This window comes from Grammomys surdaster, unplaced genomic scaffold (genome assembly GCF_004785775.1).
Source record: "Grammomys surdaster isolate TR1022 unplaced genomic scaffold, NIH_TR_1.0 231, whole genome shotgun sequence".
Taxonomy (NCBI): Eukaryota; Metazoa; Chordata; class Mammalia; order Rodentia; family Muridae; genus Grammomys; species Grammomys surdaster.
Window position 1 is genome coordinate 4,289,167 of NW_021604676.1, and position 14,454 is coordinate 4,303,620.

Below are 14,454 nucleotides of genomic sequence, written 5' to 3' on the forward strand. Positions count from 1 at the left end.
GACTCTCCCCAAGCCACATTTCCTAACCACTGTGAACTGAAGTCCATTTCTTCAGTGTCTGAAGCTGAAGTGTCTCCAAGCTATGCCTGAAGAAACACATTTCCAGTGACTCCTCCAAACCATCTGTGATCTTAATGACAGAGAAGCATCAAATCTCTGGGATACATACTTACCAAATTACAGATTTCATTGTTTCCTAAGTCAAGTTCTTCTAGTCTCCTTAGTTGGGTAAGAGAGCTGTCAAAACGACCAACAAGAAAAACACTCAGAGAGACTCAAGGCACACAGAGGACTAACACACTTCCTTTCTTGGACTAGTTTTTAAAAGCATGTGTACATTTGGATGGGGAAGGAAGGACTACACTTCCAGTCACTGCACAAAACCCCATCTTATTTCCCCAGAGACTCACTCAGGAAGATAGGTAAGAAGATTCTCTCTCAGTTCCAGTGAAGCCAGGTTATAGAGACTAGAAATGCAAAGAGGAAACCGGTGTTAAGAAAACGCCTTCGATATTCCCAGTCTCCCTCCACTGTCCACATCTCCCACATGCCGCTCTTATTAAAACCTTTTCTGGTTACTCCTCAGGATAAAAATATTTACCACTACCACCCAAACATACTCTTTACTTCCCAAGTTTCCCTATAATGGCATTAATAAAAGTACAGTGTTTTAACCCACAAATTCCTTATACACTAGATATGAGGAAATATCTTACTAACCACTAAAGATGACCACTCCCTGAACTAAGACAGCAGTCAACTACGGGCCTCTCAACTTCAAAATGTTAAAAATGTGATGAAGAAGAAGAGTGGTGCCTGTAATCTCAAGGAGCTAAGAGTTCTTCCCACTATCAGTGAACGATCATGCCTGTTGTAAAGCAGAGTGCTTTAGTGTCCGATGAGATAGCTCAGTGCATGAAGGTATTTGCCACCAAGCCTGACAACAAGAGTTCAGCCCCCCTCCCCCAGAATCTGCTGGTGGAATGAGAGAACCAATTCCTGCAAATTATTTTCTAACCTTCACTGTGGCATGCTGTATGGAGTTGGTCTTGTGCTGCTATGTATTCAAATGGTAAATACTGGCCCCCCAAGATCTTGTTGCACCCCAGTCAAGGAGATCCTTACATACACCAAATGATGCTATGTAAACCTTTGCCTCCCAAGTCATCCCTGGCTCATTAATAAAGATCCCTATAGCTTGGGCTAGGCAGAAGAGATGGGATGAAGTTCCCCAGCTTGGGGTTCAGGGAGGACCCACGAGGAGAGCGAGGAGGAAAAAGAAAGGAAATCGCCATGGGGTAGGTGAATCGTGAGGGCATGACCCTGAGGGATGGCCTGAGGGAGTAGGAACAGCCCAGGTGGGACAAGGCAAGTGACATCATGGGGGTCATCACAGGAAAGGGGACAAAATAGCATAGAACATTGATGTCTGCTCAGCTCTACTGCTTTTAAGCTTATTATAAATCTAAAGGCTCTGTGTCTCTTTATTTGAGAACTATATAGTCTAACCCCTAATACATAGATAAAAGCAACAAGGGTGTGTAGCAAATCCCCATAATAATAATCACAACAGAATGCCCCAGTCCAAATAACTGTAATAAGTTATAATGATATTTCTTATTTTTTATTACCTACAAATATTTTTTTAAAAAAAAAAAAAGACAATTAAACCTAGGTGTCTCATCTATAGAAGTCAAGTGCTCTATCCCATGGCCATCAATTACCAGGGAAAATACATCCCTTTAATTTGTTCAGGATAACATATTAGGAGGCTCTGACCACACAACTGACTTAATACTGTAGCTATACTGACACCACTCTCATCTTTACTAAACTCCAGAATGGTGCTCTTTGCAGCAAGACTAAAATAAGTCTAAGACTAAAATAAGTCTAAGAGTACCAAAATAGTACAGGCTATGGCTGTTCCTCATGGTTGCCTCCCAGAACTCAAAGGTAACATCCTACTGCTGAGACGGCACATACGTTGGGCACAGGGTTTGGAGGAATTGAGCTGGAACAGACCTGAAAGCCTCTTCCCTGAGGATTAATGCTCATATCTACAGGTGTGTCGCTAAGCTTCCAATGGGGAAATCAATCACTAGCCCTACACTGCTGTAAAGCCTACAAACAGCAGTGACTGGCTGGACAACATGTCTCCAAGGGTACAGTTGTGGCATTTATATCTTAAGGGTAACCAACAGCTGTATAAGTGGGCTAAGTCACTGTCAACTGGAGGGAATTCATTTCTAATACTGTAAACCTAAGACAAACACCCATGGCTTGTGAGGATCCTTGAGGAGAATCTATTACTGCCGCCTTCCGTATCCAGTGTAATACTGTCTACATCTGTAAGTAACTATTAACTCTTATTCTTCATCAAAGATGATGCTTTTTGCAGCCAAAATTATTTCAGAAATTCATAGGTGATCAACATAGAGAAAGCAGTGGGGTACTCAACCACAAATGATACATCTACAACACAACCCCTATACCGAAGGCTCAGAGAATACAATGAGAGAGGGGGCAGAAAGACTGGAAGAGCCAGAAGGAGGACCAGGATGGCTCTACATATGACAGAAGCTGCAGCCATGACATCTTAACAGCATGGCACCTAATCAAGATCTGACAAGGACGCTACCCGTTGGCATGCCAATGCAGATGGGAGGAAATCTCCAAAGGACCCACCCACTCCTGGATAAAGACCTACAGGCAACTAATGGCTGCTGAAAGAGAGAAAATCAGTCTTGTTCAGGGATGAACCCATAAAATATCCAATCTCCAGTGGTCAGCCCTAAACAGAAATGCAGACACACAGGAGGAGTACTCAGCAGAGAGATGACAGATTAGATAGATAGATAGATAGATAGATAGATAGATAGATAGATAGATAGATAGAATTTTTTACAGGATGTGTGTGTGTGTGTGCATAAGAGGAGAGGATTGAAGAGTTGTAAATCTGAAAGGAAGCAGAGGAACTTGGGGAGAGTTGGAAGGGAAAAAGATAAAAAAAATATGTAAATACAGTACTTGTGTACAGAATTTTCAAAAATTAAAATACTAAACTAAAAACAAATATATATTTAAAATTCTCCTTAAATGAAAGTACATGGCATACTTCTCACGTATATCTAATACCCAGGCAAAACCATTACTAAGATGTCTACAAATTTGAGGCAGTGTTCCAACCCTAAACAGGACCCCACTCCCAACCCCAAAGGAGCTCCTAGTTTCTACGTTTTGGGAGGGGGAAATGCGGATAGAAAAGACACAACAAGGATGTAGACTGAGGTAGCCTGGGTTGGATTGCTCAGAATGCTTGTCACCTCTGCTGAGAGTCTCCTGAGCACCTGCGGTTACTCAGGTGCAACAACTCACTCAGAAGCCAAGTTAGACTTATACTCGCTGCTAACATATGTACAAATAACGGCCTTTCTGGAGTAATGGCTCCCAGCAATTAAAAATAAAGATTTGGACATCATAATCATGTATTAGATATGCAACCTCATGATGAAAGCCACTGTAAGTCTGAAAGGCTCAAATCCTGGCCTGTTTGGTTGAGTTATTTCATTACTAGATCGCAATGGCTTCTAATACACTGTGTCTGTTATGGTGATTAGGGCTTAATACATTCTTCCTTTCAAATTTACAGGGCTAGGTTTTTGGGTTTTGTTTTTTAAAAAAACAACAACAACAACAACAAACCTTGAGACATCCCCTTATCCGTAGTTGGGTACATTACAAAACACAAGTACCTGCAGAAAGCTCACAGTACTCTCACCTCCTACCACTGAAATCTGAGGTCAGACCCCAGGAAGGTGAGACGCTGGCAGGGTCATTTTGTACCTTCCATACAATGCAATTCATGACTCATAAAACAAGGGGCAGCAAACAAAGAAAAGGCTTTGGCTAGATTCTCCGTCCTCCTCCTTGAGCCCAAAACTCAGTATGATCTGGACAAGCCATCCTCCGTTGGAGAACAGTGGGCTAACTTGAAACCACCATGGGCTGGATTCCCAATAACATCTTGTCTTAGAATGTGCTAGACCCAAGTACAGGACCTACCACCCCAAGATGGAGCATGATCTCCCGACTGCTGTGGCGGCGTGGACATAGCACAGGGTCTGTGTAAGAGCAGTTAGACACTGATACAGAAAACAATCTCTTTCCTTATCTCCCAGAACACAGCATTAATATAGTCTCTGTTCCCACCAAGCCAGCACACTCAAGCAGTCTCATCTCTTACAGAACCTACAGAAGTATGTGCTACTGAGGAGAAGGCGTGATAGCGCCCACCTTTAGTCCCAGCACCCAGGAGGCAGAGACAGGCGGATCTCTGAGTTCAAGGCCAGCCTAGTCTACAGAGCTAGTTTCCAGACAGTCAGAGAAACCCTGTCATACACACGCACACGTACACCACACGGAAGAAAAAGTAAAAATGTGCTACTAAGAGTGAGGTGCTGCTGGGCTGGGAAGGGACTGTAGGCAAATAATGCTCTTCAGTTCATGCTCTGAATCAGGACAGTTGAGAGAACTCAGCATGCATCTGTTACTTCAGTAAAGGATGCTGTTGCCAACATGAAGACCAAGCACTGTTAATAATTTATAAACATGATGAAAGTTAGATACTTAACATATATAAAGTATTAGTTTTTAACAATTCTACTAGTCCTAATGATATTGGCAATTTACTCTTTGATGTATTACTACTGCTGCTTTTCAGGGAAAGAGGCTGAGCAATGTGTCACACAACTGGGGGTTAAAGGCCAGGCAGGATCACGAGTCTGCATCTGCTCCACTATCCTGCCTCTCACTCTGGAGCTGGGGAGTGAGCCTTGTGAACTGACAATGTATATACATGTATGTGCATTATATATATAAAGGCATTATATACATAGACATACATATATAAGTGTGTGTGTGTGTGTGTATCTTTTAAAATCCACATGCTCAATAAAAGGTTTTCTTTCCATACTTATTCCTTTCTAAAGCACCCTTACAATTACTTTTCAAAAGACTTCTTAACTAGAATTTTTATTTATTCAAAGATAAGCAGGCATGACTCCACAGTCTTTTTTAAAGGGTTAAAAAAAAAACCCCTGTGTGTATGTGTGTGTGCATGTGCGTGCACACCTTCCTGAATCTATGTTCACCATGTGTGTGCATATGCCTGCAGAAGCTAGAAGAGGGCACCAGGTCCCCTGGAACTGGAGTTACAGGTGCTTGCAGACTATCCATCATGTGGGTCCTGAGACTTGAACCTGAATCCTCTGCAAGAGAGAAAAGTGCTCTTAGGCAATGCGCCCTCCCCCCCACCCCCCATAGCGAACAGGAAACTGATGCCTCCCATGCTGCCCTTCTCCAGCACAGATTGTCTTTTTTTTTTAACCTTGTACATACTGTATTTTTAAAACTGCTGCAGTGTCTCATTACCCACACAAATCTTAATTTTAAAAATCATTCCCTATTAATAAGCAGCTCATCTTTCAACTTCGATTCCTAGCAAGTTAAATTTCTGTGCAGTCCTGCTAGAATGGCCTCATTGTCCTGTAGGACACACGAACTACATCTTGCCACTAGCACTAGCCCTGCCTTCAAGCAGTGGCAGGGTTCAGAAGCTATGGAGCCTGCCGGAAGCACAGGAAGCAGGCCCCTGGTTTGATACAGTTCAGAATAGCAGAGCAGAAGTTACACCCTCTCTAAGTCAGAATGGAGGCTGACTGACTGTATTTTTAGGATTCTATTTCAAGGGGTTGAATGAATGGTTATTTTGAGAAATTTATATTCTTTTAAAACTGTTTTAAATACTCATTTAAATCCAATTTGATTCTTCTAATTTTCATTACCAAGTCATCTAGAAAACAGAATGAAAGATACTTAAACCAAACAAATGGCAATATATTGCAAAATCATATATATAACATATAAATATATATAGTAGCAATTTGAATGAAAAAAAAAAACCAGAAAACAATTCTGCTGGTCAAAGTATTTACTTTTGCCTTTGAAACAGTATTTTATAGCAATTCCCAGACCTCAAAAAGGCATTATTTAGTACGGCAGTTTTCTCAAAGCTTTTTTTCTCTTTTACCACACACAGCGGAGCTGCCCAGTGCTAGTTCTGTCAGCCACGGCCCCGGGGCTGACTTAGTTCAAGTCCACTGAAATCAAGGTCACCGGCTCCAAGGTCACCAGCTCCAGGGGCAGCACATACAAAATCCTACCAACACGTTCTAGCCCAGCCTGCCAGAGAACCCGAGGCCTGCCTACTCGTTCTATTTCTACCACCAAATTATCATAATTACATGTTTACTGATAAGAACTCTTCAGTGACCGATGTCTGTGCTGGGGACTACACTAGCAGGACATAGACATTTCTGCTACTCTAAGCAAGCGACACTGTGAGGAGAAAATTTAATCAAAGGAGTACACTTAGGCTACCTTCCTTTTTATAGCATTAATTTAACAGCAAGTAATAGGAACTTTTCATGGCAAAGTTACACAAGCCCAAGACAAAGCAGCACGCTGCCCAGTGCTGGGCCGCAGGCTTCCCAGGCCCTCAGCATGCTCTGCTAGTTCCTACTGGGGTCTTGTGCCCCACAACCTTCACCCCCCACCCCACCTCCACCCCTACGCCACATCACTTGAGCACCACAGAGACTGTCTGCGTGTGTCTGCTTGCTTGCCGGGAGCAAGTCATTTGGACCTCAGGGCAATTCATCAATGATTAAATTCTTTCTCGAGTGTACTAGCCTGTGTTTTTAGCACATTTCTGCACAAGCTATGCAAACATTATTACTAATTCCTGAAAATGTTTACCTTCTTCAAAAGAATCAAAGTCATTCTTGTACGGACATGTTTTTAATTCTTTGGAGTACATATAACTAGGAGAGTTCATTAAAATTCAATCCTCAGTCTTCAAGCCTGTTCTACCCTTCAGCCTCTAACAACTACCAGCTTCTTTCCTTTATAGACCTGAGCACACTCGTCACTCTGCATAGACAGGGTTGGATGGATGTACCCTTTAGGGTCTGACTCTTCTCTCTCTTTTTTCAGTATAATTTCAAGGCTCATTTGTGCGGTAGCATGTAGCAGTACTAAATTTCTTTTGCAGTAGTTTACTTGATGGATGCACAGTCACTCACGGATCCAAGTTTGAGTGGTTTCTACCATGAGGGTATTATGAAGAACACTGCTATGACCTCACTGACAAATCTGTGTATGGACATGTCTTTAATTCTCTGGAGTACATTCGACTAGGAGAACAGCTGCGTTACGTGGGAACTGAGCTCAGTTTTGAGACAGAACCTGCCCAAACGGCTGCAATGGGGCTGCACTGCTGGACTTTTCCACAAGCAGTAGGTAAAGGTTTCAACTTCTCTCATGACCTAAAGCATTAAGACCATGGAAAGGAAGAACCAATAAATGTGCTCCCTGGTAGAAGAGTGTGATTTAAAAACAGCAGTATCTGCAGGGAGCCGTGTGATCTATAGCTGACTCGACCTTGACCATCCACAGCAACGCAAACACGAAGGTTACTTATCACCTCTCTGCAGAAGATGCTAACGGCGCTCAAGGTGGCTGGTGCTAGCCTAGGGAGCAAGGGTGCTGTGGCGAGAGAAAGCACATGCGCTTGGGTATGCAGTGCATGCCTCACTGCAGCTGCCAGCAACACCTTACCCCGTTCCCTACTTCCCTTTAGTGCACGAACATTAACACAGCTGCTCCCACTACGCTGGAATTAGCTCTAAGTTTTCCGGCAACAAAGGCAGAGAAGTAAATGTGATAAATATCAGAACTGTTACTAAAATGAGAAAAGCTCCCCATTCTTTGGCAGATATGTTTCCCTAAAAATAACCCCCTTTTTCCTTTACAGCTCCTTATATCAGAGAAAGTTAAGCAATACTAATGACAATACTTATTCTTCGTGAGAAGCTGTACTTTTCATAGTTATTTCATCATAACCGCTTTTTACAGCAGCTGAGTCCAGGGCATTGCATCAGGACAGGCTGAATGAGTGGTTATGGCAGAGCTTCCAAGAACTCTAAGCCCAGAGCCTATCATGACTCGCTGTGCTGAAGGAATGAATCTCATGTGCTCTGTTGTGTGTGTTCACCTAGCAGGTGAAGAGGAGTGCCAGCCAAGGTCCCTGCTGTTAACGGAGTCTCACTGATGCAAGTACATACACTGATTATGAACATGCAGTTGAACCCCCAAAACCTAGCCTTTTCTGTTTAGACACAGAACCAACCAAGGCAATTACAGTACAGGAAGTAAGTGACTGCTCAGGGAACCTGTGGGTCTGGAATTGAGCTCACTGCTACCAGTCACTACAGAAGGTGTGGCAAACCAGGAGGCATCCAACCTGTATATGAAGAATATACTTCAGCCAGTCTGGAAAGAGAGGCACTGGATGGATTTTAAGGTACATTTATATGAAAGGCTTTGGAGTTCTCTGCTTGGTCCATGCACAGATATACACCACAGTAAATCTGCATAGCGCATGAAGATACAAAGTTCACAGGATGCCTGAAACTCAGTCCCAGATTTAACTAGAAAAATGTCTGTGGCAGATTCTTCAAAACTAAAGCTGACCTGACACAGAGACCACCCAAGCACTGGTTATCACTTCTCAAAGTGATCTGGGAAGGCTTCAACGGAACTTACTAGAAGCCCAGAAAGACAGGCTTCGAGAACTGCCGCTACACAGCTTAGCTGTAGCAGTCTACAATAAAAGGATGCTCCCCACACACCTACAATATACTTTTATAGTCCTTAGATTTATTATTTTAAGCATAATACATTATGCACCAATATAATATTCATATTAGAAATATGACAGGTCTTATTTTGTGGCCCTGGACACCCTGAAGCTCACTACGTAGACCAAGTTGGCCCTGGTGCTCACACAGGTCTTCTGCTTCTGGGATTAAAGGTGTACACCACCACATTCAGCTAACAGTTTATTAAAAATAAACTCTACCATGTGTGCTCCTACAATGCTGCCACTGTCCTCTGCACCTGAGAGCACTAGGCTACCGATGCTTATTATCTTTATGCACATACAGCACAGGCAATGCTTAATCTGTCAAACATTTTGATTTACATTTGGTAACAAAGCAAGAAGGCTAGGAGTTCCTCTCACTTCTGGACTGTAAGATTAAAGAGGACACTCTGCAAAGGCAGATGTAGGCCTAACGTTTTTTTGTGTAGTGTGTAACATTATCCTTGTGTTATTCAAATGCTGATTTCTCTGCCCTCATATCTTCCTTCAATCCTGACATGGCATTGTAATGCTTATGTCAAGAATCTCCTGTCTGAAGTTTGCGTAAACAATTCTTGCTATATTAGTTTTTGCCTTGTCAATACAAGCTGATCATCCAATGGCTAGGCAGAAGAGCGAATAGGGCAGAACTTCTACCACCTAGGGGAGGGAGAGAGGGAGAGAGATTGAGATCTGCCACTAGGGGATAAGAGAAAGAGTTCATTGAGTTCAGCTGGAGAATGGAAGGCCACAAATGTACATTCTGCCACTAGGGGATAAGAGAAAGAGTTCATAGAGTTCAGCTGGAGAATGGAAGGCCACAAATGTACATTCTGCCACTAGGGGATAAGAGAAAGAGTTCATAGAGTTCAGCTGAAGTATGGAAGGCCACAAATGTACATATCCCTGGGATCTTGGATGGGAGGTAGTCAGATTAGCTTATGGGGTTAAGACAGATCATTAGACTGTTCAGGTATTGGGGTGAAGCTTGAAAATAAATCTTGGTCTCTCTGTGTTGCTACTGAGAACTAGCTAGGATAAAGAAATACAGTCACAGTATTCATTTACTATATACATTTATATTAAAAATAACATTTACAGGCAGGTGCCTCTGTTAAGTCACCATGCCAATTTTTACACTTTCATCTGTTATGGAAAGGTCTTTGTCACGGTTCTATTGATAAATTGCCATATTCTCTGCCTTTTTTCTTTCTTTTTTTCTTACGGAGTTTGAACATGGTATTTCTTAGCTGCTCATATTTCTTCTCTAGGGAACCCTCTGTTCTGTTCGGATCCATGTCCTATTTTTTAATTGGGTCATTTTCCTGACTCTGTTGCCGGAGTTCTTTGTATATTGTGGACACTTATCTTCTGTTAGCTGGCTCAGTCTCCCTCCCACTCTGTGAGCTTCCTCTTCACGCGGGCTGCTTACTTCCTTTGCTGTACAGGAACTTTTTCATTTTATGAGATGTCATTTGCCTGGTGTTAGCCTAAATTCCAGAGCAAATGGGAATCCAGAATTCAGTTCCCAGCACCCATCTCAAGCAGTTCTGGAGAGCCCAACACCCTCTTGTTGGCCTCCGTGGGCACTCAACAAGTACACAGTACAGACACAGACATAGGCACACACATATTAAAAAAAAAAACTCTGGAACAAAATAAAATTTTGAAGCCAATCAGACTTCTTACAAATAAAAATTAGCACCAAAGTTTATATAACCATTAAGATTTAGGAACAATAAGGCACTGTTGAAATGGCTCAGTGGTTAAATGCATGCTTGCTAAGCAAGAATGGGAATCAGGATCCCAGAATTTATGTAAAACGCTGGGTGCACCCAAAGGTATGCCTGTAACTCCAGAGCTGCGAGGGCTGAAGAGGGGAAGTACCGGGGATGGCTGGGCACCAGTCCAGCCCCGGGCTCAGCGAAACCCCGTCTCAAAGGAACAGAGAGTGATCGAGGATAGAGCAGAACACCACAGTCCACTGTCCCCTGGCCTCCTCACACATGCAGTGTACACACGGAAGCACACACGGGCAGTAAAGAACAAGACACAGGAGCAACTGGACACTCAAATGGAAGGCTGGCTTTGATCTTCCTTGAAGGTGACAACTGAAGAATGGACAGCCCCTTGCTGTGTAAAAGCTGGAAGGGGACAGAGCATGAGGCTGACAAGTCTGCAAAAACTTACTTTCCAATATTCTCTGGCAGAGACTGCAGCGAGATGTCATTTACAGAAAGACATGTTAAGTTCTGTAGCTCAGGAAAGCTCTCAGGCAACCTAAAACAACAACAACGAATATGTTAACAAGTAAAGCAGCATATACCACCTATAGATACAGACTTCCCCCATGTGCTGGCCACAACAGCTTCCTGCAGTTGCCTTCTATTTTGGAGTATTTGCCTTGTCTTCTATGTGTACTACACTCATAAGCAATAACAAAAGGCTTTGTCCACCTTTTGTGGACAGGCCATGTTACTGATAGAGTGATGCAAACACAACCCCCAAACGCGTAGATGTGCAGGCTCTAGCCACTGGTGCTCTGGAGGGCTGAGTGTCCTGTAAGAAAGATGCTGCCCCTGGAGCCAAAACTGATGGGAATTCAGCTGGGTGTGTGCATGGCAGGTTCCTTTAATCCCAGCATTCACAGGCAGAGGCAGGTAGATCTCGGTGAATTCCAGGCCAGCCAAGGTTGCATAGTGAGATCATATCTCAGACAAAAAAGAGAAGAAAATCCTAAGAAACAAACTAAAACAAATACCTGCTGAGGATGAAAACACTGCACTGATTAAAGAAAATGTAGACAACTTAGCTAGCCTGTGGGGGTTAAGCCACAGGACAGCTCGTAATGCCCACCCAGAGCAAAGGATTACGCTGCACTGATGGGCTATCAGCCAAATGCTACGTCTAACTTCTTTTTAAATTCAAGGTGTCACTCATTTAATATAACTTTATCTTTCACTGAATAATATACCCAAGAGCACTTTAATATGTCTCAAACTCCACAAAATAGTAAAAATTCAATATAAAAATCATTATTTAAATTTTATGAAGAAATTCTAGTTTAAATATTCCTATAGTAACTTGTATTTTGGGGGAACATCATGACTAATGATGAAAGGATCTCATCACATCTACAATACACACACACACACACACACAACTAGCACTGACTGGCTTTAGCAGTGAGCTCTTAATCGCTATACTTGTCTTTTCCTTTGTTAGATTCATTTGCATAAAAAAGAAATCCTACACTAATGTTTGACATTTAATACAGGTCCATTTTATAATTCAAACCAAATCCAGGTGTCCAAGAACAGGGTATCAACAGGAATGTTTTGTTAAGTTGTTAGGAATAGCTTTCTGAAGATTGTTACTTACAACTCAAAAGACAGAACTTACTTGGTCTGTCTTGACTTTTGCCAGAAGTATATATCCCTTTATGATCTCAAAAGCAGCTAAAATGTTCTTAAAGCAAGTAAAATGCATTAGCTAACTGGTCCGCCTTTCTGCCAGCTGCTAGCAGGAAGAGTAGCATGTGAGGAGTGTGTGAGTGTAGCATGGGGAGGGAAGCAGAGGCAGGGGAGGAGGTTTCAATGCTCGCTCCACATTAGCTGCACTGTCTAGAGGTCCATTCACCTAGCTGGGGATTGTTTTCCTCAGCCATAAACTAAGTGGGCCAAGTTACCTTCAGCTCACAGATAACATCTTAATTCTTTACATTAGGACACCTGCCAAACTGAAATGGCTTATCTCTAAGAATCCTGCACATATGAGCTAGGATAAAAACAGGAATAAGCTGGGTGTGCTCTAGCTGAGACAGATAATGGTGGAGGCCACAGTTGGCAGACATTAGAAAGAGAAGAGCAAAAAGTCAGAAGGTGATTAAAGTGACTGAGTGGTTAGGTCTCAGTTGCAGAAGAAAGAACTCCCAGCTCAGCAAGCCATATAAGCTGCCGTAAAGCTTGGTTCGCTCAGCTCAGTGAACATTTACTGAGTACTTCCTCCAAGAATTACGGTTGGGCTGAAGATACAATAATAAAGGAGAGAAAATCAAGTCACTGCCTCATTTCTGAGGGGGCCTTTATCAGAGGGATAACTTCAGTGTAAATTTCAAGTACTATGAAAACACCCAAACAGTGCTGTGACCGACCAGAGAGGCAATTGGGAGTGGAGGGAAAGCTTTCTGAAGACCTGAAGGGCGGGGAAGGGATCAGAACTGTCAGGAACAGGGAGCTCGAAAATGAACACAGTGCTTACTGCTCAGAGTCTGACCAAAGCTGGTGAGGACAATCAGGGAAGACACTGTCCAAGCACAGAGAGCTGAGGAGGCTCTCAAAGCCATGGATAGGGGAGCACTGAGTTTTGGGGACAGGACACTCAAGAGGTTTTGAGACAAGGGAGGAATATGTGAAGGGAAGTAGGAGGGACATAAAGTTTGAAGACAGGAATGAGTTAAGAAAGGTAGTAGGCTTTACAACAGAAAAGATTATAAATGATAAGAGTATTAGTCACTGAAATTCAAAAGAGAGAAACCAGAAGCACTGTAAAAATATATTTAATTCTTGGCAATGAGATACAGGTATAACAAAATCATTCCATACTCAAGGAGTCTCAATTTTGAAACGAAGGAGATTAATCCAGTTCAGTTTCAAAGAAGGGAACAGCTATGTACGGAGCCTTGAGAAACCCTACAAATGTACTTAATTGTCCAGAGAAACCACTAGAAGACACACCTAAGAGCTGTCTCTTCATTCCCTTATGGACACCAATTTATTTATCCTGGCAATACAGACACCTGAAGGCAGGTGTCAGTGGACTCCCAACTCAACCAGGCCACAAGGAGTCTTGAAAGTGCCCATCAGCCACACCCAAACAGTGTTCTGTGAAACAGCAGGAAGGGCAGGCTGCATTAAGGAGTGAAGTGGGGGCAGGTGGCCATACTCAGCATGATAAGCCTAAAGAACCCACAACTACTGCAAAGTAAGAGAGCCTGGCATTCAGAGCTTGCCTGTGAGTGTTTCTTTTTATAAAAAGTTGAGATAATAAACGTTTCATTACTGGATATTACATGAGAGTTGAATAAGACTTTTCAGGCTGGGGATATGGAAAAGCTCGTGCCTGGTAATTATGCAGCCCTCAAGTCAATGAAGACACGCGACTTCCTGGGTAAATAACTTCCTGGGTAAATAACTTCCTGGGTAAATGTGCTGGAATCTCTCTGGTGTCAGTCTTAGCCTTAGCCCAGAAGACGAAATAAATTGGGAATTTATTTTTATGTTATTTTTTACCTCTCTCTCTCTCTCTCTCCCTCCCTCCCCCCCATCCCCCCTCTTCCCCCCCTAACACACAGAGCACATATATGTGCCATGGTGCACGAGTGGAGGTCAAACGACAACCCACAGGAGTCAGTTCTCTTGTATTACGTGGGCCCCAGGAACTGAATCCTCAGCACAGCCAGACTTGCTGCTAAGTGCCTTTACCTGCTGAGCCAATTCACCTGTCCAAAAGAGAATCGTCTAAGCTGCAATTCTTTATGCTGCTCCAGAAATGTACTAACCCCTGCGTTGTACTACCCTTCTCCACAACCCCACCGGCACCACAGTGTACCTCCTGCATTGTACTACCCTTCTCCACAACCCCATCGGTACCACAGTGTACCTCCTGCGTTGTACTACCCTTCTCCACAACCC

The 14,454-nt window shown here is 43.0% G+C and overlaps 1 protein-coding gene across 2 annotated transcripts in view; it reads right to left on the minus strand.

Moving 5' to 3' along the window:
- Nucleotides 1–14,454, minus strand: part of Lrrc1 (leucine rich repeat containing 1) — a 110,196-nt gene that overhangs the window by 27,148 nt on the left and 68,594 nt on the right. For both annotated transcript variants that reach the window (XM_028773573.1, XM_028773574.1), the window contains exons 4-6: nt 10,952–11,041; nt 411–467; nt 174–237 (exon numbers count right to left, since the gene is read on the minus strand). In XM_028773573.1, the coding sequence (XP_028629406.1) occupies nt 174–237; nt 411–467; nt 10,952–11,041 (211 nt within the window). The remainder of the gene's footprint in view (nt 1–173; nt 238–410; nt 468–10,951; nt 11,042–14,454) is intronic.